Here is a 27,320-nt window from a genome sequence, read left to right as displayed (position 1 = left end):
AATGAAAGGGGAAGTGGAGATAATCATCTCGTGTGGTCACTTTATTAGAAACTGTCTCAAGCCTGCCCTAGACTAGAGGGAGCACCCTTTCTCTTAGGGGGTGAGGGAGGGAGCAGTTCAGTCTCCATGCCTCAAGCCTGCCCTAGACTGGAGGGAGCACCCTTTCTCTAGGGGGTGAGGGAGGGAGCAGTTCAGTCTCCATGCCTCAAGCCTGCCCTAGACTGGAGGGAGCACCCTTTCTCTAGGGGGTGAGGGAGGGAGCAGTTCAGTCTCCATGCCTCAAGCCTGCCCTAGACTGGAGGGAGCACCCTTTCTCTAGGGGGTGAGGGAGGGAGCAGTTCAGTCTCCATGCCTCAAGCCTGCCCTAGACTGGAGGGAGCACCCTTTCTCTAGGGGGTGAGGGAGGGAGCAGTTCAGTCTCCATGCCTCAAGCCTGCCCTAGACTGGAGGGAGCACCCTTTCTCTAGGGGGTGAGGGAGGGAGCAGTTCAGTCTCCATGCCTCAAGCCTGCCCTAGACTGGAGGGAGCACCCTTTCTCTTAGGGAGGGAGGGAGCAGTTCAGTCTCCATGCCTCAAGCCTGCTCTGGACTGGAGGGAGCACCCTTTCTCTTAGGGGGTGAGGGAGGGAGCAGTTCAGTCTCCATGCCTCAAGCCTGCCCTAGACTGGAGGGAGCACCCTTTCTCTTAGGGAGGGAGGGAAGTGGTTGTTTAACAAACATCACCATCAGAGCTATGAAAGTGCCTTGATAGTCCAGAGAATTTGTCCAATGTAGCATATGTAGACTATTTCTTCAAAATATTGTTTAATACTGCTACTACTACTGCTACTACTACTGCTACTACTACTACTACTACTACTACTACTACTACTAATAATAATAATAATAATAATAATAATAATGTACTAAATACTTGAAAAAAAGCTGCTTTTGTAACGATGAGTTTCGGTCTTCAGTTTTAGTCCATGGTCTATACAGTTTCTGTGGTTAGAAAACCTGATATTATACACATTTCTTATCTTATCACAGCAGCCACTGTGTGCTGACATATCTGTATTTTTAACTCTTGTGGAGATCGTGCATGATTGTCAAGCATACCGAGTCTGATCTTCATAAAACATTGTTCAACAACAACAACAACAACAACAACAACAATAATAATAATAATAATAATAATAATAATAATAATAATAATAATAATAATAATGAACATCATTGGTTTATAATTAGCTATTACTGTTTTTGTGCTTATGTGCACCTGCCAAGGTGCAGTGTAGTTTGGTGTATGATGTCATAAAGATAAGATTCAGTGGAAGTTAGTTTCTTTTTGTTGATACCAATGACATGGCAGATTTATTTATTTCCCTGCTGTGTAAACAGCCTCATGCTGGTATAAATGTGCTCTCATGTTGGAATGCTGTTCTAGAGCAGCCTGGCAGACACACAGAGGGACGGTATGGCTCTACAGTGGCTTGTGCTCACAGTGGCTCTGCTGCTAGACACCCTGCCTTGTGGTGAGTTTCAGCTCTTATTTCTCTTGTGATTCAATATTTGGTGCTGATGTGACAGCGACTGGAAAGAGAAAGAAAGAAAGAAAGAAAGAAAGAAAGAAAGAAAGAAAGGTAAATACCATGCTTTACCATTCACTGTTTTTTTTTCTTGCATGCCTGTGCTTTACTTTTCTTTCCTATAATGTTACCACAGTAAACCCTTGAGTGTGAAGCAATGGGACAAAGCTTCTCTTTGCACAGCTCTGCTCAGCCCTGAGCAAGTCACTTAACCTCCTTGTGCTCCGTCTTTCGGGTGAGACGTTGTTGTAAGTGACTCTGCCTTGGATAAAGGCATCTGCTAAGTAAACAGATACTATTGTGAACTATAAACTCCTGCTTCTGGAACTCTACAGAATCTAGAGACATGGCAAGCATAGTGTGTGAGAAAGGAAATTGGTGTGGACTACGACCTCACTTCCTATAAACACGTCCGGTTTTACGTTTAGAACAGTCTGGTCTGTGGGCTCTGAGCCTTAGCTGAGCAGAAGAACCAAATCATTGCGAAACCAGATTAGATCATTCTGCAGATGCCTTTCCAGTTCCATAAACATGTCTGCAGAATGCACTCCACATTATTATTATTTATTTATTAGCAGACGCCCTTATCCAGGGCGACTTACAATTGTTACATTATTTTTTACATACAATTACATTATTTCTACATACAATTACCCATTTATACAGTTGGGTTTTTACTGGAGCAATCTAGGTAAAGTACCTTTGCTCAAGGGTACAGCAGCAGTGTCCCCCACCTGGGATTGAACCCACAACCCTCCGGTCAAGAGTCCAGAGCCCTAACCACTACTCCACACTGCTGCCCAATGGTCATGAAGAAATGTTCAGAGGAGGGCGAATGTTTACTCCCAGCTAAAACTGAGTCAGGATCTGTAATAGCTTTAGCCAAATTATTGGATCTAAATCCAAATCTGAAACACCGGCGGTATTAAGATCCACCGCAGTTTAGACCATTAAAACAGAGCCCTGAGTGTTATATAGTTATGCAAGTGCAACATACTGTCAATACGAATCCCTGTGTTGCCATGTAGTTACATCAGCTGACACACAAGCCCCCTGTAATTACACAGTAGTTCCCAAGCCAGAGCAGGAGTGAGTCGAATCCTGTATGACCCCATTCCTCTCCCCACTCAGACGGAGATGGGTTGCGGGACAGGATAGTAGGAGGGAAGGATGTCAGCCCCCACTCCAGACCCTACATGGCAGCCCTGCTACTGGACAGCGTTCATGAGTGCGGGGGGTTCCTGATTTCCGACCAATGGGTGATGAGCGCCGCCCACTGCTTCACTGCAGAGTAAGTGCCAACACTGCCATACACTATTTACTAGGGGCGTGCTGACACTCGCAATTGCCTTTATCGGCAGGTATTAAATAAATATATTTGCATTGTATCATGTCAACTTTTCATGAAGTGATATAAGAAGAATGTATAACCATGCAACTGCTGAAAGGATCATCTCTAGGAGGGGGTTTCCTGTAAAACATTATACAAAAACACAAAGAAACAAGCAGGCAACACAATTTCTGTTTTGTTTCTTGAGCTGTAAAATCAAAGCATTTCTAATGTTTCAAATAGCAGTAATCTGGAATGCTGTCTTATTGGGTCCAATGAATTGTGAAACCTCTGTCTCTCCCTCTCTCTCTCTCTCTCTCTCTGCCTCTCTCTGACTCCTCTTTCCAGTCTCAAAGGAACGTACACAGTCCTTCTGGGGGCTCATTCCCTGAACAATCGAGAGGACACTCAACAAGAGTTTGGAATTGCAGCAGTCTACCCTCACCCCCGCTTCTCAATGAGCTACGACAACGATATCGTGCTGCTCAAGGTAACCGGCTCCACTAGGCAGTTCAAGGGTAGAAAGGGTTACCGCTGAGAAGATCGGAATTTAAACCGAAGAAAACAGGTTTCTTTACTTTTATAACGAAGAATCCCACTCAACGCCAAAAGGTAATCAAGAACACCTTAAAGGGGAGTCAAAGCCAAACAGTTGTCGGAGTAAGAAATCGTAAATTATAAGACCCGCAAAATAGAGGCATGGAAGACATTGAGAAAGACTTCTAGCCGAAACGGCTGTCAAAGAATTTTGACTATATTTCTTGTAGTGTCGCCATGCAACCAAGCAAATAGAGGCAATCACTTCTCAGACCTTATTTTGCAGGATGATACAGTACTACATATTTTTCAAATGATGGTGCTTTATAGTCATGGATGAACAGGGATTCCTCACCGCTGACTATCCTGTGGGTGCGTGTGTGTCGTTGTGTGTGTTTGCAGCTGGATAGGCGTGTCACCTGGACTCCTGGCATCCAGCCTATCAGGTTCCAGCACGATGGAGAGGAGGTTCCGGAGGGGACGGTGTGCAGGGTGGCGGGCTGGGGCTGGGTGAACAATGTCGGGATAAAACCGGAAAACCTGCAAGAGGTCGAAGTGGAGGTCATCAGCCACCAGCTGTGCTCCCGACGCGATTACTATGGGGGCAGGATCACAAGCAACATGATGTGCGCTGGGCAGCAGGGCAAAGACAGCTGCCAGGTACTGAATGATCCTGCAATAAACTTATCAGTCAGTCTGCATCAACCAGGATGCAATTACCAGTAGCTACCGTTGTTATCAGACATTGGGCATAGTTTCAGGTTTCAGTTCTGTTTGCACCAGTGCAAAGGTTGCTTTCCATTGTGTTTGACAAGGAGTAAAAACAATGTACTGCAGCTGATATAAAAGCAGTAAGAATCTTTATTTTGAGTTGCATGTTTTTTTGTCTCGACAGGGTGATTCTGGAGGCCCGCTCGTGTGCAATGGGGTGGCGACAGGCATCACTTCCTTCGGATGGACCAGGTGTGGGAAACCCAAAAACCCTGGTGTGTACACAATCATCTCCCACTACACCCAGTGGATCAGAAAAACGATGCGTCTGTGAGGAACACAGAGACACGAATACCCTGTCGACTGTGTCCTGCGCAGACTGCACCCTTGTTTCTGCTAACTTATAATCATGAAGTGTCAGAGTAATAGGGAGCAAACAGGGCATGAATAGCCATGTAATTGCATTGTAATAACTGAAATGAAAATGCACATTGACTGTAAATTAACACTGTATCAGCAAATTATTAAAATCAATAAAACCGGTTATGAAAAATCAATGTGTGTCTTACATTATGCCAGTAATTGAATCTAGAATGTCTCTTGAAGCCTCATTTTAAAACAGATACAATCAGAATTGCAAGTTAGTGCCAATTTGTTACAATGAACATAACAGGCCATATTCATGTATTAAAACACCTTGGGCCATATTGTCAGAGTGTTTACTCCAGTCTTTAATTAACTCCTATAGTCTGAAACACCTGTTAATTTTAAGTAAGCTTTTTTATATGCATTGCATAAAGACTGGAGGGAGCATTTTGAACATATGGCCCCTTGAATTGTATTACCTAGCTCATGTTTAGTAAAATTCACAAGGTGTATTTGTTTTAGTAAACGCTTTTAATGGGTCGACTGAACAAAAAAGAGTTGACAAGAACTCCATTTAAAACCTGACCCAGATCACTATAAAAAATAAAGTTCTGCAATTGAAAAGATTGCTTCACATGGAAACCCAGCCCCACTGATAACACCCACTCACACCACCACAAGCCCATTTCCGTTTGGCACTCATTTCTAATTGATATTACACCCAAGCTGAAGGTTATGTACCAACAATGCATAGAACTCCTGTTATATTTTCTGGTCAAACACAAGCACTTCCAGTAAGCATTAAGAAACAGCTTGTGTGCAAGAAGCTGTGGATTTGCATACTGCCTGCAGTGCTGTGGATTTCTATATTGAGAAATTCCCATGTTTAAAATACTTATATTGAGGACATGCTAATTATAACTCTATTTAAAATAAAAAGAGCCGCGTAGATATACAGTGAAACTTCACTCTTATAAAAAATGTGGGCTTAATACCGAAGAGACTCTGTCTCCCTTCTTTTAGATTACTATGTAGAATTTCTTCTGACAAATTATGACATCAGTTTCTCAGTTTAGCCATTTTTGTGTACTTATTAACAGCGTATTTAAAACTATTGTAGATGCTGGTAGCTTACAGGGTTAGAGCAAAACTTTAAAAGGAATAAACTTTGAAACCTCTTGGAGTTAACATGGAGGCAGTGTGGTCCAGTGGTTAAAGTCCAGCGCTTATAACCAGAAGGTCGCCGGTTCAAATCCCGCCTCTGCTACTGACTGACTCACTGTGTGTGACCCTGAGCAAGTCACTTAACCTCCATGTTCTCCATCCTGTGGATGAGATGTTAAATCAATGTCCTATTGTAAGTGACTCTGCATATAATGCACAGTTCACAGCCTACCTCTGTAAAGCGCTTTGTGATGGGGGTCCATTATGAAAGGCGCTATATAAAAATAAAGATATTACTATTATCATTCTGTTCTGACATCATCCACAGAATTGTTGAAAAATAACATCATGTTAACATGATGTTAACATCAGTGTGTGTAAACTAGGGCTGTGTGCTATTTACACCTCTGCTGTGTATATAGGGAGCAGTTCATTATTATTTACAAAGGTGTAAGTGATCCATATTTCCTCTGTATTTTTACACGCTGGTCTGAAGCCAATCGGTCAGTCCATCCAGCCTAAGAGTGAGAATTGCATTTCTTTTTTTAGGATTGACACTGATAAAATTGACTCCAGCATGTTGCCAAAACGACTGAGTTTAACTCCAAAAAGAGTGCCTTCACATTTTTGTGCAAGTACTCTGAATTTCTACAGAACCTCAATAATATCTGGGTTCACTACTGAAAAAACTTAACTGCATCACACTAGGCTGCTGCAATATGTTTTCTTTTTGTGCCTGTTTACTCTTTATACTTCTGTCAACACGTCCTGTTTGAGAAATTTGATATGAAGAAGTGGGATTTTGTTTGTTTGCTTTTTTGTTTTTTTTGGTGGGTGTGTGTTGATTGTATTGATACTACACACCGCAAGCAGCAGGTCAGCTAGAGGTCGGCCTCTTCCTCTTTCTCAATCTCAATAAATACCGCTCACCCTGGGGCTGCAGGCTGTGTGTGTCCCGCAAGCAGACAGACAGACAGACAGACAGACAGACAGCATGGACCAGCGGTACCGACTACCAGTGACGTTTATTCTTCTGTTTGGAGCTCTGCAATGTGGTAAGTTTTACATTGTTTGAAACGAGTGTGTGTGTGTGTGTGTGTGTGTGTGTGAGTGTGTGTGTGTGTGTGTGTGTGTGTGTGTGTGTGTGTGTGTGTGTGTGTGTGAGTGTGTGTGTGTGTGTGAGTGTGTGTGTGTGTGTGTGTGTGTGTGTGAGTGTGTGTGTGTGTGTGTGTGTGTGTGTGTGTGTGTGTGTGTGTGTGTGTGTGTGTGAGTGTGTGTGTGTGTGTGTGTGTGTGTGTGTGTGTGTGTATCTCTGTAAATATTAAAGGATTTTTTTTTTCCTTTATGTTGATTGTTATTACTCCAACTTTGATTCATAATTAAAACATTGATAAACCTGTCAATTGTGAAATTCATTTATACAGTAACAGCGTGATTATCAAAGCTTTTTGCTCCTGATTCTCTAAAAGTAATTGTAAACATTTTAAAGAGGGCAAATCTAGCAATAGGCAATGTAGGTATGAAAAAGAGAAATACAATGAATATTTTTTTTTTCACTTGGAAAATGAGCTGGAGTTTATTTGCAGTTAGACAAAGTGGAGCAAATGTTGCACTGGAGTAAAAAGCTTTGCAAGCTGTCCTGTAAATCTTTCTCTACTTGACAGCATTATTCTGACTGCCTTCTTGTATACAGAGCAGAACAGCGCAACACTTGCATCTGATTTGTTGTGCTACTAATCAGACATCTGGAAACTCAACTGAATAAACGATGTATGACTTGCTTTCAACAGCAGAGAATTTCTATTTAAAGACTGTAGGGAGAAATAAAACTGATGAACAATATTATTGAGGTCAAATATATGTTTATTTGTATAGCTCAGAAAAGAATAATTTTAAATGGACAGAGTCGCATGCTGTGGGCTACAGTGAGATGAATCTGAGCCAGGAGTAAAGCTCTCCTTACAGTTTTATCATTGTCCACACACACTCTTGTAGTGACCTTCCTGTGTACTCCTGACTTATTCTGCCACCCAGTCAAACTTACACAAATACATTTTTGTGAATCTCTTCTCTGTGATATTCACCCTCCCTCTACTGTATACATAGACCCCCTTTGCATTCCTGGCTCAAGCATATTTTTTCATATCAATCCAATGAAACATAATGTTTATGATTTTAATTTATTAATAGTGAAACATCTGGAGAGTCAATATTATTATTGACGGCCAAGGAAGAAACCAATTGTTGTTTTTAAAGATTTAAAATATGGTGTTGATCTTGTAGGAAATTGACAGAAATTGCGTTATCTCAATCTATCTTGCCTTTGCTTCACATCTCTGCTACAAATCCTGCGCGCTGCGAGTGTGCAGTACTGCCCTGTGAAGACCCGACTGTCACAGCAAACACTGCTGTTTATAAATGTAATCACTAGGAGTTTTATGAGAAGACATTATATGTGATTATAAATCTTTTTTTTTTTTTAAGCAGTTAGATTTGTGTACCAGACAAACTTATTTCCTTAAGTGAACTCATAAACACCCCCTAAGCAATTGCTTGGTCTGCTTCTGCCTATCGGCGCCACGGTATACAGTGCATAGGTGTTAACATTTTGAAAATGAATCAGAAATTTATACAAGAGTAACACATGTATACAAGGACAAGGAAGGAGTCCATATCTTGCACAATCAAAGCAATACTTCTTTTCAGTCTTGTGCAAATTCCTTGTGTTGCATCCCTTGCATCATCCTAGAATAACCACAGTGTTTTTCTGTTTGTCTGTTTTTGTGCAAGGCATGAATGAAATCCCTCCTGATAATTTCACTTGTATTTCATGTACTTTCAGGAATCCTTTAAGATTCTCTGCTAAAGGGTAACCAGTGATGGAAATAAGATGCGAATTGCATAGCAGTTTGATCCATTCCTGGTTTTACTATGAGTTTAATTTATTAATAAAATCTGTCCGGTAGTGCTTTGAAATTGAGTCGATGAGGTCGTTAATGAGCTGAAGAAGGAAACCTAGTGCTTCCTTTGTGAAATTAAAACACAAACTCGGTTCCTATACGGATTGAAAGGGCATGATCGGAAGATGAAACCCTGTCCTTCATTTTCAATAAGGAACAGATGGCAAACTTCAAGCATGTAGGATACTGTACTTGTTTCATAAGTGTGCCGCTGATCCATTCCCGTTCCTCTGTAGCAAGTGGAGCCATGATCATAGGAGGCTGGGAAGCGAAGCCCCACTCCAGGCCCTACATGGTGTCCGTGCAGCAGAATGGGTCCCATCACTGTGGGGGGTTCCTGGTGGCTGATCAGTGGGTGGTCAGCGCAGCACACTGCTACACAGCACAGTGAGTACAGCACTCTGCAAGCCTGTAGTATTTCACTGTATAAACACAGGCTAAACTACCCTTCTAAAGGATTCTCATAGTAAAAGCATAGGGAATGGTAAAGCATGAGTTAAGAATTATAAAGCCCAGAGAGGTATGGTAAAGCACATACAAAATATGGCAAACTGTGGTAGACTTCAGTAAATGCATGCAGTAGATTACCATGGAAAAGCATGATTGCTGTTCAAATTTACTGAGGGAAACAGTTATAAGGTTAACCATAGGTGAGGCCCATTGTGAAACAAACTAGAAAAAAAACATTGCTCACATTTATTGGGGCGTATTTTCAAAGCGTTTACAGCATGCTTTAAATAACTACTATTCTTTTGAAAGGAGAATCAAATTTACAACTAATCTAAAGAACCCGACACGCATCATCGGATGTTTGATTTTCTGAACTTGAGCCCCTTTATTAGTTCTATAAACAATGTCAGTGTCAGTCGCCCCTGTTTGTAGATCACTTGGATTCACCCCAGGCCTCTTTAGCACCTCAAGTTTTTTTGGTTCTCATTTTGTAACATTAAATATTCTCCTGTCAAAAAAACAGAAGTTCTCTCCATGCCAGAGGAAAAGCTTTGAAAATGTGTGTCAATATACTTTCATTTGAAATCTATCCAAACTGCTCTTGTGGAAAGTGAATGTGCTGCTGTGTGTTTGTTCTTTCCAGGTCCACTCCTTACAAAGTGCTGCTCGGGGCCCATTCTTTGAGTGACAGCGAGTCGACCAAGCAGACATTCGGTGTGGCTTCCATTCAATCTCATCCAGACTTCAATATTGAAATAAACTATGACAATGACATCACACTGCTGAAGGTATGAGTGCCTCTTGTGGTAAACTATGACAATGACATCGCACTGCTGAAGGTATGAGTGCCTCTTGTGGTAAACTATGACAATGACATCACACTGCTGAAGGTATGAGTGTCTCTTGTGGTAAACTATGACAATGACATCACACTGCTGAAGGTATGAGTGCCTCTTGTGGTAAACTATGACAATGACATCACACTGCTGAAGGTATGAGTGTCTCTTGTGGTAAACTGTTTTTTAAAGTCGATGGGAACCAGATTTGGACTCATTCATGTTTGCATTTCTATTTTTAAAACTTTCAGCACCCGAGAATTGAGGGCTGTGTTTTCAAAGTGTTTGCTTCAGTCCCGCAAGCAGACAGACAGACAGACAGCATGTTTTCAAAGTGTTTGCTCCAGTCTTTTGAACAGAGAAAAAAAACTAATGTTAATGTTCCCAAACGAGAAACAAACAACACGAGGTGCTTGGGAGACCTTGTATTGTATTACCGAGGTTCGTTTCTTGGCTGTGTGAAGTTGCTGGTCTTCGGTGGGCATTCAGGAGTGAGTGTCGCATTGGCTATCGCGCTCCCGTGGTTTAGGGAGGCAAAACCATCAGGGACTGTTTCTCCTCATCGCACTACAGCGCACCCTACTGGCCAGGCTCCTAGTGAGCTCAGAGCGGACACCTGCAGGGCTTACCCTCCAGAGGGCGGTAGCTTGCTGACATCCGCTCTCGAGTTCCTGGGTGTAGAAGAGGAAGCTGGCTCGGTCGTGGGATCAGAGGACGCCCACAGAACTTTCAGTTCCTCTGAGCTGTGTGGGAAATTGATGCAGTGAGGGGAAAAATATAACTTGATATTCTAAATTGGGGAGAAAATCAGGGGTAAAATAATTGGGCACTCTAAATTCCCTCAGTTGAAACCACATCCTCGTCCCTCCCCTAGGTCCTTTCCTCTTATGGGAGCCGTTGTTGTATATGAAATGCTGTGTTGTGATTGCAGCTGGACGGGCGCGTCTCACTGACCAAGGCTGTTCAGAAGATCTCGTACCAGCGAGTGAGGGGAGTAGTGCCGCAGGGGACCGTGTGCAGCACGGCTGGTTGGGGCTGGGTCAAAAACGTGGGGCTAATGCCGGACAAGCTGCAGGAGGTCAACGTGAACGTCATCGGCCGCGAGAAGTGCTCCAGCTGGCGATACCACGGCAGCAGGATCACGGGTAACATGATGTGCGCGGGGGACCGCGGTAAAGACAGCTGCCATGTAGGTTTCCAACATTCTGAACCGTTCATGCAAAATGTGTAAACGCGAAAAGAAGCCTAATAAATTCAATGAGAAACGTTTGGACTAGAAGCCTTTCTCAAGACAATGGCTGGCCCAGTGTGTTGTTGTTCTAGTCTAGAGTAGTCCTTCAGCCTTAGTCATTTACAAAAACAAAAAAGCTGACCAAATAAGTAGAAAAGAAATGGAAAATGCTAATGAATAAATCTGTTTTTAGGTATTTTGACTGCACTTGCTAATACTACCACTCCACTGACTGTCTTCAGTGAACTTATCCATGACTATTAAACACTCAATAGGGCAAAATGTATAAATGCTAAATGCAGTTTTGAAACCCTTATAAAAGTTTCCCATAGCAATATGTAATAAAGCACGGTAAAGCGCTGTAAAGCATAGATAAGCATTGTAAAGAATAGCGAGGTATGGTAAAGCTTATTAATGAACATGTCAAACCAGGGTACACTGTGGTAATTACATAGTATAAAGCAGTGTAAAAATATCGTGCAGAAATACGGTGGTAAACTTCTCTAAGGGAAGTTGTGTTCAGGGTGTTTTATTTTTGATTGTGAGCACGCTTCACTGTATCGGCAGGGTGATTCTGGAGGCCCCCTCTTGTGCAATGGGCTGGTGGAGGGCATCACTTCCTTCGGAGGGAATAAGTGTGGGAAACCCCTGAAACCTGGAGTGTACACCGTGATCTCTCACTACACGGACTGGATCGACGCAGTGATGAATCAGGGGTCTAAGTACTGACCTGTGATCCACTGACCAATTCAAATGGCTTGCTCCTGCGTGCACTCGAAAAAATAATCTTGCCACACTGTGCATTTCCTATGCTTTCCTACGTTGTTTACCATGATGTACTATTAGACAATGCAGTAAGAAGGCTGTCTTTGATGTAATGGGGTCTATTTTAATGATCTTACTAAACTAGATCACAGACCTGCTTTTTAAATGTAATTGCATTTAATGATGTTATAGAGGGGGGGGGGGGGGAGGGCAATCAGTCCGCTAGCTGGATAACAGAGAGTTAACAAGATCACTGAATCAAATGTAACAAAGGCCATCAGCAAAGATTGAAGACAAGGAACTTCAGTTTCAGCACGGTAGCGCACTTTGTATACACTGTTGAAGTTCACACAGTACCTATTTGTTCTGTCCACACAGGTCTCCGCACAGGCTTCACACAGACAGCCTGTTTAAATACCTGCCTGACAATCATTAAATATTAGAGCCAGGTGACTCTCATCCTGGCTCCCTCCCGTGGCATTCTGGGGAAGGTAGTGCCCCTCACTACCTCTCCTCCCCCTACACAAAATAGACCCTAATACCCCCAAACAGCCTGAAAGCAAAGATAACAAGTATGTTTTATATAAAAAACACATATTTAAATAAAGCTAGCATGCATTTACATGTTACTGTGTCAGTGTGTAATCATTGTCCACATAGACCTATATACACTTCATACTGTACATCAGACAAGAGACAAGAGTCTGCAGGCCTACTGCAACTTCACCCTTGTTTCTGTTAACTTATAACCAATGAGTAATGAAATGTCAGAGTAATAGGGAGCAAACGGCATGAATAGCTATGTAATTGTATTGTAATAACTGTGTAATTACCAAAGGGGCCTGCTCTTATTTTGTAACTACTGTGTCGTTACACAGGCCTGGTGAACAGCATTCTGTTACCTGATGTAATTACATGCTAACACCATGGCACAGGCCATTCCCATGTAGTCAGCTATAATTATACTACTATACACCTATTCCACTAGCAGCTGCCATGTTAGCTCCACTGCTGGGTATATGAAACTGTTGATGGGCTGATTTATCACATGTGTCCCACCTCTTGGATAAATGCATGGATAATAATATAATAGATTAAGTGGTTTATGAGAAAATGCACATTGACTGTAAATTAACACTGCATCAGCAAATTATCAAAAACCGGTTATGAAAAATCAATGTGTGTCTTACATTATGCCAGTAATTGAATCTAGAATGTCTCTTGAAGCCTCATTTTAAAACACATACAATCAGAATTGCAAGTTAGTGCCAATTTGTTACAATGAAAATAACAGGCCATATTCATGTATTAAGACACCTTGGGCCATATTGTCAGAGTGTTTACTCCAGTCTTTAATTAACTCCTATATTTTGAAAGTGGTAAAACGCCTGTTAATTTTAAGTAAGCCTTTACAGGACATTTTTTGCTGCTTCAGAATGGAATTTCCTCGGTTATATTTGCATAAAGACTGGAGGAAGCATTTTGAACATACGGCCCCTTGAATTGTATTACCTAGCTCATGTTTAGTAAAATTCACAAGGTGTATTTGTTTTAGTTAATGCTTTTAATGAGTCGACTAAACAAAAAAGAGTTGACAAGAACTCCATTTAAAACCTGACCCAGATCACTATATAAAATAAATTCCTGCAATTGAAAAGATTGGAAACTCAGCCCCACTGATAACAGCCACTCACACCACCACTGAAGGTTATATAGCAACAATGCATAGAACTCCTGTTATATTTTCTGGTCAAACACAAGCACTTCCAGTAAGCATTAAGAAACAGCTTGTGTGCAAGAAGCTGTGGATTTGCATACTGCCTGCAGTGCTGTGGATTTCTATATTGAGAAATTCCCATGTTTAAAATACTTATATTGAGGACATGCTAATTATAACTCTATTTAAAATAAAAAGAGCCGCGTAGATATACAGTGAAACTTCACTCTTATAAAAAATGTAGGCTTAATACCGAAGAGACTCTGTCTCCCTTCTTTTAGATTACTATGTAGAATTTCTTGTGACAAATTCTAATTGTAGGATATTTGATTATTTTTAGTTTGGTTGAGGTGAGGGATTAGTCTAGGATTAGGGTAATACAATACAATAGTATTTAGGGTGTGCTAACATCAGTGTGTGTAAACTAGGCTGTGTGCTATTTACACCTCTGCTGTGTATATAGGGAGCAGTTCATTATTATTTACTAAGAGTGAGAACTGGGAATAATCCATTCAAATTGCATTTATTTTTTTAGGATTGACACTGATAAAATTGATTCCAACATGTTGACAAAACGACTGAGTTTGACTCCAAAAAGAGTGCCTTCACATTTTTGTGCAATTACTACGGAACCACAATAATATCTGGGTTTGCTACCGAAAAAACGGAATTGCGTCGCACTAGGCTGCTGCAATATGGGTTTATTTTTGTGTGCAGGTTTCCCCTTTCTACTTCTGTCCATCCGTCCTGTTTCAGAAATCTGATTTTAAGAAGTGGGATTTTTTGTGTGTGGGTGTGTGTTGATTTTATTTATATTATGCACTGCAAGCAGCAGCTCAGCTGACCCCTTCCTCTTTCTCAGTCTCATCGACCCGATAAATACCGCTCACGTGTGTCACACAAGCAGACAGACAGACAGACAGACAGACAGCAAGCATGGACCAGCGGTACAGACTACCAGTGGCGTCTATTCTGCTGTTCGGAGCTCTGCAATGTGGTAAGTTTTACATTGTTTGAAATTATATCATCATTTTTATTTATTTTGTGATACACAACCGAATTGCATCAAAAACAAATATTTATCTTGATCGTTTACTTTAGATGAAGGTGTCAGTGAAATAACCGTGGAGTGTTTACATAATAGAAATGGAAGAAAGAAACCTTCAGATTCTGCATTAACACACAATAAGATCCCGACGCCATGAACAATTGCGTGCGTTGACTTATTATTATTATTATTATTATTATTATTATTATTATTATTATTATTATTATTATTATTATTATTATTTGTTTATTTAGCAGACGCCTTTATCCAAGGTGACTTACAGAGACTAGGGTGTGTGAACTATGCATCAGCTGCAGAGTCACTTACAAGTGCGTCTCACCCGAAAGACGGAGCACAAGGAGGTTAAGTGACTTTCTCAGGGTCACGCAACGAGTCAGTGGCTGAGGTGGGATTTGATCCGGGGACCTGCTGGTTACAAGCTTATTTTCTATATTCTTTAAATATGAACTAAGTAGTATATGAGGACATTGTTAGTTGGTTCGCAAATTGTCTCCAGCAGGGTCGACTCGCCGGACTCGTGGTTTTCTCCAGTGCGTGTGCGTTCAAGTCTCCCAGCTTTCGGTTATGTATGCAATTACAAACGAAAGTACCGAACGAAGATCAAAGATAAGCAAGAACTTGGCCCGGAGTTAACAAAAGGAGCCTGTATAACGCACACGCCTTGGAGCCCACCCGATTCCTGAAAGTGGGTTTAGATGAGAGGATATATATAGCCGGTGGTAGTGCTAGCTGATTGGGGGCCCTAAGCAGAAATATCTATTGCCCCCACCCCTTTTTCAGTTTCTATTTTTTATTCCCCTCTCGTTTATGTTGTAATTGATTGTTATTAATCCAACTCTGATTCTTAATTAAAACATTGATAAACCTGTCAGTTGTGAAATTCATTTGTACAGTAACAGCGTGATTATCAAAGCTTTTTGCTCATGACTTTCTGAAAGTAATTGTAAATCTAGAAACAGGCAATGTAGGTATGAAAAAGAAATGCAATGAATATTTTTTTTTATTTGCAGTTAGACAAAGTGGAGCAAATGTTGCACTGGAGTAAAAAATGCAACACTTGCATCTGATTTGTTGTGCTACTAATCAGACATGTGGAAACTCAACTGAATAAACGATGTATGACTTGCTTTCAACAGCAGAGAATTTCTATTTAAAGACTGTAGGGAGAAATAAAACTGATGAAAAATATTATTGAGGTCAAATATATGTTTATTTGTATAGCTCAGAAAAGAATAATTTTAAATGGACAGAGTCGCATGCTGTGGGCTACAGTGAGATGAATCTGAGCCAGGAGTAAAGCTCTCCTTACAGTTTTATCATTGTCCACACACACTCTTGTAGTGACCTTTCTGTGTACTCCTGACTTATTCTGCCACCCAGGCAAAGCTACACAAATACATTTTTGTGAATCTCTTAGTAACAAATGTATACAAGGACAAGGAAGGAGTCCATATCTTGCACAATCAAAGCAATCCTTTTTTTCAGTCTTTTGCAAACTCCTCCAGTTGTATCCCTTTCATCATCCGAGAATAATCATGGTGTTTTTTTATGTTTTGTTTTTGTGCAAGGCATGAATGAAATCCCTCCTGATAACTGCACAATACCTTCCTTTAAAGTTGTATTTGATGTACTTTCGTGAATCCTATAATATTCTCTTCCACAATCATGCAAATGGAAGAGCCCAAACTGGCCAATGTGTTACATCTCTGCTAAAGAGCGACCAGGGATGGAAAATAAGACTCCCATTGCATAGCAGTTTGATCCATTCCAGGTTTTATTATGAGTTTAATAACACACGGGCGGGGATTTTCAAATATCAGCGTGATTGTATCAAACTCGTGGTATAGTAACAACAGCTTTAGTAGCAAGTGATTTTCAAATGGAATTTGTTAATAAAATCAATCCGATAATGCTTTGAAATTGAGTCGTTGAGGTCATCAATGAACTCATTTCAATCTCAGGCTCGCAATCAAGCACTAAAATGACATTTGCTGTCACTGCTGCTGCCACACCCAGCAAAGCCATATTGTACTTTGTTTTTTCTATTTATTTTTTTCACACCAAAGAACTTAAATACTGTTTCAGGGTGAGTTATGTACTTTTTCGTTCATTAAAAACCCTCCTTTTCCAAGTGCAAATCAACTCTTGATAAACTATGACAGTTAACACAGATTTCCTTTTAAATTCCCACGCAACCAAAAGAAACAGTCACAAAAAGCACGGCTCGTAAAGATATTAACATTATGTCGTAAAAATCTACATCATTTCACAAATCACATTAGCACGATTATTTAATAACGAGATAGGCATAACGATGGCTTGAAAATTCCCAAATCAATGTTACATACTGATTTGTTGATTAACACTAGAGTTATCAGTTACGAACTCCTGAACCCCCGCCCCTGCCCCCCATGTGAGTTTGTTAGCTATACACTGTGGCTAATCAAGCTCATAGTAAAACCTGGAGTGGGTGAAGTCTTATATCTATCCCTGGAGACTCGCTGAAAAGATCTAGCAAGCAGACTAAAAGCCATGGGGCTGAAGAAGGAAACCAAGTGCTTCCTTTCTGAAATTGAAACACAAACTCAGTTCCTATACAGTTTGAAAGGGCATGATGAAGCCCTGTCCTTCATTTTAAATAAGGGAACTTGAAGCATGTAGGATACTGCACTTGTTTCATAAGTGTGTCGCTGATCCATTCCCGTTCCTCTGCAGCAAGTGGAGCCATAGGAGGCTGGGAAGCGAAGCCCCACTCCAGGCCCTACATGGTGTCCGTGCAGCAGAATGGGATCCATTACTATGGGGGGTTCCTGGTGGCTGATCAGTGGGTGGTCAGCGCAGCACACTGCTTCACAGCACAGTGAGTACAGCACTCTGCAAGCCTGTAGTATTTCACTGTATAAACACAGGCTAAACTACCCTTCTAAAAGATTCCCATAGTAAAAGCATTGGGAATGGGAAAGCATGGGTTAAGAATTATAAAGCCCAGAGCATATAAAAAATATGGCAAACTATGGTGGACTTTGGTAAATGCATGCAGTAGGTTACCATGGGAAAAGCATGATTGCTGTGCAAATTTACTGAGGCAAACAGTTATAAGGTTAACCATAGATGAGGCCCATTGTGAAACAAACTAGAAAAAAAATTCACATTTATTGGGGCGTATTTTCAAAGCGTTTACAGCATGCTTTAAATAACTACTATTCTTTTGAAAGGAGCCAATTTTACAACTAATCTAAAGAACCCTTCACGCATCATCGGATGTTTGATTTTCTGAACTTGAGCCCCTTTATTAGTTCTATAAACGATGTCAGTGTCAGTCGCCCCTGTTTGTAGATCACTTGGATTCACCCCAGGCCTCTTTAACACCTCAAGTTTGTTTGGTTCTCATTTTGTAACATGAAATATTCTCCTGTCAAAAAAACAGAAGTTCTCTCCATGCCAGAGGAAAAGCTTTGAAAATGTGTGTGTCAATATACTTTCATTTGAAATCTATCCAAACTGCTCTTGTGGAAAGTGAATGTGCTGCTGTGTGTTTGTTCTTTCCAGGTCCACTCCTTACAAAGTGCTGCTCGGGGCCCATTCTTTGAGTGACAGCGAGTCGACCAAACATACATTCGGCGTGGCTGCCATTTACTCTCATCCAGACTTCAATATTACAAGAAACTATGACAATGACATCGCACTGCTGAAGGTATGAGTGCCTCTTGTGGTAAACTATGACAATGACATCACACTGCTGAAGGTATGAGTGCCTCTTGTGGTAAACTATGACAATGACATCGCACTGCTGAAGGTATGAGTGCCTCTTGTGGTAAACTATGACAATGACATCGCACTGCTGAAGGTATGAGTGTCTCTTGTGGTAAACTGTTTTAAAAAGTCAATGGGAACCAGATTTGGACTCATTCATGTTTGCATTTTATTCTTTAGACTCTGAGACAACATTGACTTTATCTCTGCTCCACCTAGGGCTTTGAATGACAAGCCTAGGAGTTTAAAAAGATTCCAAAATTTGAGAATTTGTATCCAATCACAGCAGTCCCTAAGTTGAAACCACATCCTCGTCCCTCCCCTAGGTCCTTTCCTCTTATGGGAGCCGTTGTTGTATATGAAATGCTGTGTTGTGATTGCAGCTGGACGGGCGCGTCTCACTGACCAAGGCTGTTCAGAAGATCTCGTACCAGCGAGTGAGGGGAGACGTGCCTCAGGGGACCGTGTGCAGCTTGGCTGGCTGGGGCTGGATCAGTAACGTAGGGATAAAGCCAGACAAGCTGCAGGAGGTCAACGTGAGTGTCATCGGCCGCGAGAAGTGCTCCAGCCGGCGATACCACGGCAGCAGGATCACGGGTAACATGATGTGCGCAGGGGACCGCGGTAAAGACAGCTGCAATGTAGGTTTCCAACATACTGAACCGTTCATGCAAAATGTGTAAACGCGAAAAGAAGCCTAATAAATTCAATGAGAAATGTTTGGACTAGAAGCCTTTCTCAAGACAATGGCTGACCCAGTGTGTTGTTGTTCTAGTCTAGAGTGGTCCTCTGGACTTGGAAAATGCTAATTAATAAATCTGTTTTTAGGTATTTTGACGGCACTTGCTAATACTACCACTCCACTGACAGTCTTCAGTCTTTTCAACTTATCCATGAATAGGGCAAAATGTATAAATGCTAAATAAAAAACCTAATACATTCAATGGCATTTCGACTTGAAGTCTTTCTCATGACAGTGTCTTAAAGACTTCTCGTCGAAACGTTTGTCATTGATTGGATTATGTTCCTTTCTTTATTTCTTTTAAGACATTGAGAAAGAGGTCCGATTTTATTTTTTAGTAATTCTAGGTTTCCACCATTATTTACTTCTCACAAGTCTCTGTATGTTATCAAATCTCCCCTTTAGTTTCTTACAGTTTTGAAACCCTTATAAAAGTTTCCCAGAGCAATATGTAATAAAGCATGGTAAAGCACTGTAAAGCATAGATAAGCATTGTAAAGAATAGCGAGGTATGGTAAAGCTTATTAATGAACATGTCAAACCAGGGTACACTGTGGTAATTACATAGTATAAAGCAGTGTAAAAATATCATGCAGAAATACGGTGGTAAACTTCTCTAAGGGAAGTTGTGTTCAGGGTGTTTTATTCTTGATTGTGAGCACGCTTCACTGTATCGGCAGGGTGATTCTGGAGGCCCCCTCTTGTGCAATGGGCTGGTGGAGGGCATCACTTCCTTCGGAGGGATGAAGTGTGGGAAAACCCTGAAACCTGGAGTGTACACCGTGATCTCTCACTACACGGACTGGATCGACGCAGTGATGAATCAGGGGTCTAAGTACTGACCTGTACTCCATCGACCAAGTCAAATGGCTTGCTCCTGTGTGCTTTTAAAAAAGAATGTATATATATAAATAAATAAAGCTAGCATGCATTTACATATTACTGTGTCAGTGTATAATCATTGTGCACATAGACCTATATACACTGCATTTGGATGGACTGACCTATTGGCTTTGAACAACACTGCTTGTAAAAATAGAGAGGAAATAGAGATCATTGTAATATCCTACTCCTAGACGAATCCCTCACCTCAACCTTCAATTAACATCAACCCCAGTCAGAAAACAAGATAACGACAGGCTGGTTGATAGTCCTGTAAATGAGGAATGACTTGCCTGTGTTTGTAGTGTAACAGCTATCGACCAAACCCCGAGCTGCACTGTTCTTAATGTCCCGGGCTGTCGTTGCTGGTGATGCTGGGAGACACGGGTTCAGGTTAATACACTGGTATTGAAATGTTATCCATGTGTTATTTTCTGTGAGCCACCTGAAATATTTAACCCTGTAAGTAAATGTTTTTTCACATCACTGTCCCATATACTAAATATTGAATGTATTGTGGATAGGATGTATAATTTGAGTTATATATAATATGGTTGTGTATGTTTGAACGGAGGTATAAATGCAGTACAAATTTTTTAAAAAAAAGTAAAGTTTTTTTGCATGTACACAAAAGGTTTAATGATTACAAAATTATTTATTTCAAGACGTTTCAGACAAAATTCCTTCTTCAGCTGTGCAGAAAGAAAGCAAACACAGCGCAGTAAACTTGATATTTTTCAAGAATTCTGTGGACGATGTCAGAGTAATGCCAGACTGGAATGTTAACTCCAAGAGGTTTCAAAGTTTATTCCTTTTTATAGTTTTGCTCTAACCCTGTAACCTACCAGCATCTACAATAGTTTTAAATACGCTGTTAATAAGTACACAAAAATGGCTAAACTGAGAAACTGATGTCATAATTTGTCAGAAGAAATTCTACATAGTAATCTAAAAGAAGGGAGACAGTCTCTTCGGTATTAAGCCCACATTTTTTATAAGAGTGAAGTTTCACTGTATATCTACGCGGCTCTTTTTATTTTAAATAGAGTTATAATTAGCATGTCCTCAATATAAGTATTTTAAACATGGGAATTTCTCAATATAGAAATCCACAGCACTGCAGGCAGTATGCAAATCCACAGCTTCTTGCACACAAGCTGTTTCTTAATGCTTACTGGAAGTGCTTGTGTTTGACCAGAAAATATAACAGGAGTTCTATGCATTGTTGCTATATAACCTTCAGTGGTGGTGTGAGTGGCTGTTATCAGTGGGGCTGAGTTTCCATGTGAAGCAATCTTATACTCTGACATTTCATTACTCGTTGGTTATAAATTAGCAGAAACAAGGGTGAAGTTGCAGTAGACCTGCAGACTGCGCAGGACAGAGTCAGGGGAGCGCAGGTTAGTGTCCTGGCAGTGAGAAGCCAGCGGTCTTCACTGGGGCCTCCGTAGGGAGCATCGCACTGGCTCTCGCACTCCCGTGGTTTAGGGAGGCAAAACCATCAGGGACTGTTTCTCCTCATCGCACTACAGCGCACCCTGCTGGCCAGGCTCCTAGTGAGCTCAGAGCGGACACCTGCAGGGCTTGTCCTCCAGAGGGCGGTACCTCGCTGACATCCACTCTCGAGTTCATGGGTGTAGAAGAGGAAGCTGGCTCGGTCATGGGATCAGAGGACGCCCGCTGAACCTTACAAATTGTATCTCAAATATAAATATATTTGTCTCGGGTCTGATGTACAGTATGAAGTGTATATAGGTCTATGTGCACAATGATTACACACTGACACAGTAACATGTAAATGAATGCTAGCTTTATTTATATATATATATATATATATATATATATATATATATATATATATATATATATATATATATACATCCTTTTTTAAGAGCACACAGGAGCAAGCCATTTGAATTGGTCAGTGATTCACAGGTCAGTACTTAGACCCCTGATTCATCACTGCGTCGATCCAGTCCGTGTAGCGAGAGATCACGGTGTACACTCCAGGTTTCAGGGGTTTCCCACACTTCATCCCTCCGAAGGAAGTGATGCCCTCCACCAGCCCATTGCACAAGAGGGGGCCTCCGGAATCACCCTGCCGATACAGTGAAGCGTGCTCACAATCAAGAATAAAACACCCTGAACACAACTTCCCTTAGAGAAGTTTACCACCGTATTTCTGCATGATATTTTTACACTGCTTTATACTATGTAATTACCACAGTGTACCCTGGTTTGACATGTTCATTAATAAGCTTTACCATACCTCGCTATTCTTTACAATGCTTATCTATGCTTTACAGTGCGTTACCGTGCTTTATTACATATTGCTCTGGGAAACTTTTATAAGGGTTTAAAAACTAAGAAACTAAAGGGGAGATTTGATTAAAAATAAACACAGCATTATTGTCCCTGTTCTGTGGTGATAGACACTGTCTTGAGAAAGGCTTCTAGTCCAAACGTTTCTCATTGAATTTATTAGGTTTCTTTTCGCATTTACACATTTTGCATGAACGGTTCAGAGTGTTGGAAACCTACATGGCAGCTGTCTTTACCGCGGTCCCCTGCGCACATCATGTTACCCGTGATCCTGCTGCCGTGGTATCCCCGGCTGGAGCACGTCTCGCGGCCGATGACGGTCACGTTGACCTCCTGCAGCTTGTCCGGCATTATCCCCACATTACTGATCCAGCCCCAGCCAGCCGTGCTGCACACGGTCCCCTGAGGCACGTCTCCGCTCACTCGCTGGTACGAGATCTTCTGAACAGCCTCGGTCAGTGAGACGCGCCCGTCCAGCTGCAATCACAACACAGCATTTCATATACAACAACGGCTCCCATAAGAGGAAAGGACCTAGGGGAGGGACGAGGGTGTGGTTTCAACTGAGGGACTGCTGTGATTGGATATAAATTCTCCGATTTTTTTAAATCTTTTTTCTCATGCAAACATGAATGAGTCCAAATGTGGTTCCCATCGACTTTTTAAAACAGTTTACCACAAGAGGCACTCATACCTTCAGCAGTGTGATGTCATTGTCAAAGTTTATTTCAATATTGAAGTCTGGATGAGAGTAAATGGCAGCCACGCCGAATGTCTGTTTGGTCGACTCGCTGTCACTCAAAGAATGGGCCCCGAGCAGCACTTTGTAAGGAGTGGACCTGGAAAGAACAAACACACAGCAGCACATTCACTTTCCACAAGAGCAGTTTGGATAGATTTCAAATGAAAGTATATTGACACACATTTTCAAAGCTTTTCCTTTGGCATGGAGAGAACTTCTGTTTTTTTGACAGGAGAATATTTCATGTTACAAAATGAGAACCAAACAAACTTGAGGTGCTAAAGAGGCCTGGGGTGAATCCAAGTGATCTACAAACAGGGGTGACTGACACTGACATCGTTTATAGAACTAATAAAGGGGCTCAAGTTCAGAAAATCAAACATCCGATGATGCGTGTCGGGTTCTTTAGATTAGCTGTAAAATTGATTCTCCTTTCAAAAGAATAGTAGTTATTTTAAGCATGCTGTAAACGCTTTGAAAATACGCCCCAATAAATGTGAGCAATTTTTTTTCTAGTTCGTTTCACAATGGGCCTCCTCTATGCTTAACCTTATAACTGTTTGCCTCAGTAAATTTGCACAGCAATCATGCTTTTCCATGGTAATCTACTGTATGCATTTACAGAAGTCTACCACAGTTTGCCATATTTTGTATGTACTTTACCATACCTCTCTGGGCTTTATAATTCTTAGCCCATGCTTTCCCATTCCCTATGCTTTTACTATGAGAATCTTTTAGAAGGGTAGTTTAGCCTGTGTTTATACAGTGAAATACTACAGGCTTGCAGAGTGCTGTACTCACTGTGCTGTGAAGCAGTGTGCTGCGCTGACCACCCACTGATCAGCCACCAGGAATCCCCCACAGTGATGGGACCCATTCTGCTGCACGGACACCATGTAGGGCCTGGAGTGGGGCTTCGCTTCCCAGCCTCCTATGATCATGGCTCCACTTGCTACAGAGGAACGGGAATGGATCAGCGGCACACTTATGAAACAAGTACAGTATCCTACATGCTTGAAGTTTGCCATCTGTTCCTTATTGAAAATGAAGGACAGGGTTTCATTCTCTGATCATGGCTAAGAAGACACCACAATCACACTTGCAGCTGGTCAACCCTTTCGAAGCTTGTGTTTTAGTTTCACAAAGAAAGCACTACTATGAGCTTGATTATCAACGATGCATAATTAACAAGCTGACTATTAAACTCATTGTAAAACCAGGAATGGATCAAACTGCTATACAATGGGAGTCTTATTTCCATGCCTGGTCACTCTTTAGCAGAGATGGAACACGTTTGCATGACTGTGGAAGAGAATCTTATAGGATTCCTGCAAGTACATAAAATACAAGTTTAGAGGAAGGAATAGTGCAGTTATCGGAGGGATTTCATTCATGCCTTGCACAAAAAAAAATATATATATAAACACCACGGTTATTCTGGGATGATGCCAGGCATGCAGCGCCAGCATCACACAAGGAATTTGCATAAAAACTGGAAAGAAAGGATTGGTAGGATTGTGCAAGGTATGGAATCCTTCCTTGTCCTGGTACAAGTTCGCGCTTGTCTTGCTTGATCTTCGTAGGGTACTTTCTTTTGTAATGGCATGGGAGACTTGAACGCACACGCACTGGAGAAAACCACGAGTCCGGCGAGTCGACCCTGCTGGAGACAATTTGAGAACCAACTAACGATGTCCTAATATACTACTTAGTTCATATTTAATGAATATATGAACTAATATAAATAATCTAAATGAACACATCAACGCAATTGTTCACGGCGAATCGATTCATTTTAAGGTCGGGATCTTATTGTGTGTTAATGCAGAATCTGAAGGTTTCTTTGTTCCATTTCTATTATGTAAACACTCCACGGTTATTTCACTGACACCTTCATGTAAAGTAAAGGTGTAAGAAATTTGTTTTTGATGCAATTGTGTATCACAAAAAAAGTTTATATATAGATAGATAGATAGATATAGACACACACACACACACGTTTCAAACAATGTAAAACTTACCACATTGCAGAGCTCCGAACAGCAGAATAAACGCCACTGGTAGTCGGTACCGCTGGTCCATGCTGTCTGTCTGTCTGTCTGTCTGTCTGCTTGCGGCACACACGCAGTTTGGAGCCCCAAGGTGAGCGGTATTTATCGGGTCGATGAGACTGAGAAAGAAGAAGGGGTCGGCTGAGCTGATGCTTGCGGTGTGTAGAATAAATAAAATCAACACACACACACACCCAAAAAATCCCACTTCCTCTTATCAGATTTCTCAAACAGGCCGGGCCAAATTAATGAATAGGCAAACTAGACTAGTGCCTGGGGCCCCGGGGGCGGGGGGGGGGGGGGGGGGGGGGGGGGGGGGGGGGGGGAGGGGTTAAGGCAACTTTTTCTTTTTTTTACTGATGCGGATTTGTGCACAAACTGAAAGAAGGCAAAGTTGGTGTCAATATTGAGCACTCTATCCCAAATAGCATCATGAAAAAAACAGCCAATTTACAACGTTATTCTTAAAATATTTATACAAAATGTGCAATGCAAGTATTTTTGAAGCACTGGTTTATAACAAACTCAGAAATATCGTTCCACTAAGTCTCATTTTATAATAATAAACAGCCTGATTTTCAAAAGGGGCACAAGGAAAAACAGATCGCAAAACACCTTTGCGACTCCAGAGAAATTGCAACATGTATTTTCAAAAGTCGTGTAAAGTCAGTGAAAACCGAATTGCGTCAAAAACAAATATTTGTCTGTAACGTTTAATTTACATGAAGGTGCCATGTAAAATGTTATTTTGAGATCAACCTTCTTTCCTACTTTTGTACCGTATTTTATTTACAAACGTTTGATAAAATGTATACACGATATTGTTGCATGTTTTATTGGGTATATATTTCCTTGTGATCTTGAGCTCCTTTGGGAAAAAATTGTAACTAAGAGAGCGAACTGAATTAAACCATTACACACGTTAATTATCGTCATTGGGTATCTAAACACTCGACTCCCCCACACCACTACATACTGTACATGCATTCATTCACACACACACACACACACTCACACACACACACACTCACACACACACACACACTCACACACACACACACACACACACACACTGAAGTGACAACATTTATTTCTCCTTGCTGTTTGTGAGAAGTGGTAATAGAACAGGCAGGGTGTATTTAGCAGAGTTACCAGCAGATGGCAGCATTGCACTTGTAACCTCGTGATGTGAGGCCTGCTGCACATTCTATCCGTTTTTGATGAGTATAAATGCTTTTGACTCTTGGGGAAATATATTTATCCCGCCAGCAAAAGAGTATAATGTCGGTGCATGAGGTGGCACTTCCTTATAGCCTGAAACTCTCCTCGGCTCCTGCTAAAAAATGTCAATTGAATTGCAACAAAATATTGCAATAGTACAGTCCAAAAGCACTATAATTTCCAAACTTTTTGACTGAAAGAGCCAAACGAGTGACCAGTTCCTAAGAGCCATACATTTTTTTTTTTTTAAAAATACAATGAAAAATAAGGATGTTTAAAAAGACTGCGCAACCCTTGTTAGTTTTGAGATTGTGTGTTTTTATTCATGTACACACACACACACACACACACACACACACACACTCACACACACTCACACATACACACACACACACTCACACACACACACTCTCACACACACACACAGACACTCACACACACACACACACACTCACACACACACACACACTCACACACAAACACACACTCACACACACACACACACTCACACACACACACACACTCACACACACACACTCCACACACACACACACTCACACACACACTCACACTCTCACACACACACACACACAGACACACACACACACATGCTTTGACTGGCTTCAGCCAAAAACTACAGATTGTCCAGCCTTGACCTCCAAACTCCAGGGCCGTGGAGACCAAGAGCCATCAACTGGACAAGAAACATTATAATAGAAATCATATTGGCTCTGTTCTAGTATGAAGAAGAAAAGAAATTGATCAACTGAAAACTCACTTTTTATGATCAGCTACAACATTTTGGCTCCCCCCCCCCTTCCGATAGCATGGCAGAAATGCTGGTTGAAAGTCTGACAGTTCCTCCTCAGAAGTGTCTGTTTCACAGTGTTCTTAGAACGTTCGC

At 41.3% G+C, this 27,320-nt stretch overlaps 4 protein-coding genes across 4 annotated transcripts; 3 read left to right on the top strand and 1 right to left on the bottom strand.

The window, feature by feature from the left end:
- The first annotated feature begins 1,429 nt into the window (after nt 1–1,429).
- On the top strand, nt 1,430–4,679 carry LOC117966232 (serine protease ami-like). The gene is made up of 5 exons (XM_034911964.2): nt 1,430–1,513; nt 2,699–2,858; nt 3,246–3,387; nt 3,837–4,094; nt 4,330–4,679. Exons 1-5 carry the CDS (start codon nt 1,456–1,458, stop codon nt 4,477–4,479), a joined length of 768 nt encoding a protein of 255 aa, XP_034767855.2. The 5' UTR covers nt 1,430–1,455; the 3' UTR covers nt 4,480–4,679.
- Nucleotides 4,680–6,612: 1,933 nt separating this feature from the next.
- On the top strand, nt 6,613–12,541 carry LOC117966331 (complement factor D-like). Its single transcript, XM_059013952.1, has 5 exons — nt 6,613–6,730; nt 8,872–9,022; nt 9,729–9,873; nt 10,853–11,110; nt 11,720–12,541. Exons 1-5 carry the CDS (start codon nt 6,670–6,672, stop codon nt 11,879–11,881), a joined length of 777 nt encoding a protein of 258 aa, XP_058869935.1. The 5' UTR covers nt 6,613–6,669; the 3' UTR covers nt 11,882–12,541.
- Nucleotides 12,542–14,519: 1,978 nt separating this feature from the next.
- On the top strand, nt 14,520–20,137 carry LOC131721033 (complement factor D-like). The gene is made up of 5 exons (XM_059013949.1): nt 14,520–14,631; nt 17,419–17,563; nt 18,253–18,397; nt 18,840–19,097; nt 19,879–20,137. The coding sequence occupies exons 1-5, from the start codon at nt 14,571–14,573 to the stop codon at nt 20,038–20,040; spliced, it is 771 nt and encodes a 256-aa protein (XP_058869932.1). The 5' UTR covers nt 14,520–14,570; the 3' UTR covers nt 20,041–20,137.
- Nucleotides 20,138–21,943: 1,806 nt separating this feature from the next.
- On the bottom strand, nt 21,944–25,438 carry LOC117966210 (complement factor D-like). The gene is made up of 5 exons (XM_059013948.1): nt 25,166–25,438; nt 23,946–24,096; nt 23,097–23,241; nt 22,622–22,879; nt 21,944–22,178 (listed from the first exon to the last, which is right to left on the bottom strand). Exons 1-5 carry the CDS (start codon nt 25,224–25,226, stop codon nt 22,017–22,019), a joined length of 777 nt encoding a protein of 258 aa, XP_058869931.1. The 5' UTR covers nt 25,227–25,438; the 3' UTR covers nt 21,944–22,016.
- Nucleotides 25,439–27,320: the final 1,882 nt, after the last annotated feature.

This window comes from Acipenser ruthenus, chromosome 47 (assembly GCF_902713425.1).
Source record: "Acipenser ruthenus chromosome 47, fAciRut3.2 maternal haplotype, whole genome shotgun sequence".
NCBI lineage: Eukaryota > Metazoa > Chordata > Actinopteri > Acipenseriformes > Acipenseridae > Acipenser > Acipenser ruthenus.
The sequence above is the reverse complement of the archived record's forward strand: the minus strand, read 5'-3'. Positions and strand labels throughout refer to the sequence as shown.

Bases quoted from the DNA above. Each gene is read 5' to 3' on its own strand.
- LOC117966232 (XM_034911964.2), top strand. From the start codon at position 1,456: ATGGCTCTACAGTGGCTTGTGCTCACAGTGGCTCTGCTGCTAGACACC. The intron at 3,388-3,836 runs GTAACCGGCTCC...GTGTGTTTGCAG, and splicing joins ACGATATCGTGCTGCTCAAG to CTGGATAGGCGTGTCACCTG. The intron at 4,095-4,329 runs GTACTGAATGAT...TTGTCTCGACAG, and splicing joins AGGGCAAAGACAGCTGCCAG to GGTGATTCTGGAGGCCCGCT.
- LOC131721033 (XM_059013949.1), top strand. From the start codon at position 14,571: ATGGACCAGCGGTACAGACTACCAGTGGCGTCTATTCTGCTGTTCGGA. The intron at 14,632-17,418 runs GTAAGTTTTACA...GTTCCTCTGCAG, and splicing joins GTTCGGAGCTCTGCAATGTG to CAAGTGGAGCCATAGGAGGC. The intron at 18,398-18,839 runs GTATGAGTGCCT...TTGTGATTGCAG, and splicing joins ATGACATCGCACTGCTGAAG to CTGGACGGGCGCGTCTCACT.
- LOC117966210 (XM_059013948.1), bottom strand. From the start codon at position 25,226: ATGGACCAGCGGTACCGACTACCAGTGGCGTTTATTCTGCTGTTCGGA. The intron at 23,242-23,945 runs GTGAGTACAGCA...TGTTCTTTCCAG, and splicing joins GCACACTGCTTCACAGCACA to GTCCACTCCTTACAAAGTGC. The intron at 22,880-23,096 runs GTATGAGTGCCT...TTGTGATTGCAG, and splicing joins ATGACATCACACTGCTGAAG to CTGGACGGGCGCGTCTCACT.
- LOC117966331 (XM_059013952.1), top strand. From the start codon at position 6,670: ATGGACCAGCGGTACCGACTACCAGTGACGTTTATTCTTCTGTTTGGA. The intron at 9,874-10,852 runs GTATGAGTGCCT...TTGTGATTGCAG, and splicing joins ATGACATCACACTGCTGAAG to CTGGACGGGCGCGTCTCACT. The intron at 11,111-11,719 runs GTAGGTTTCCAA...CTGTATCGGCAG, and splicing joins GCGGTAAAGACAGCTGCCAT to GGTGATTCTGGAGGCCCCCT.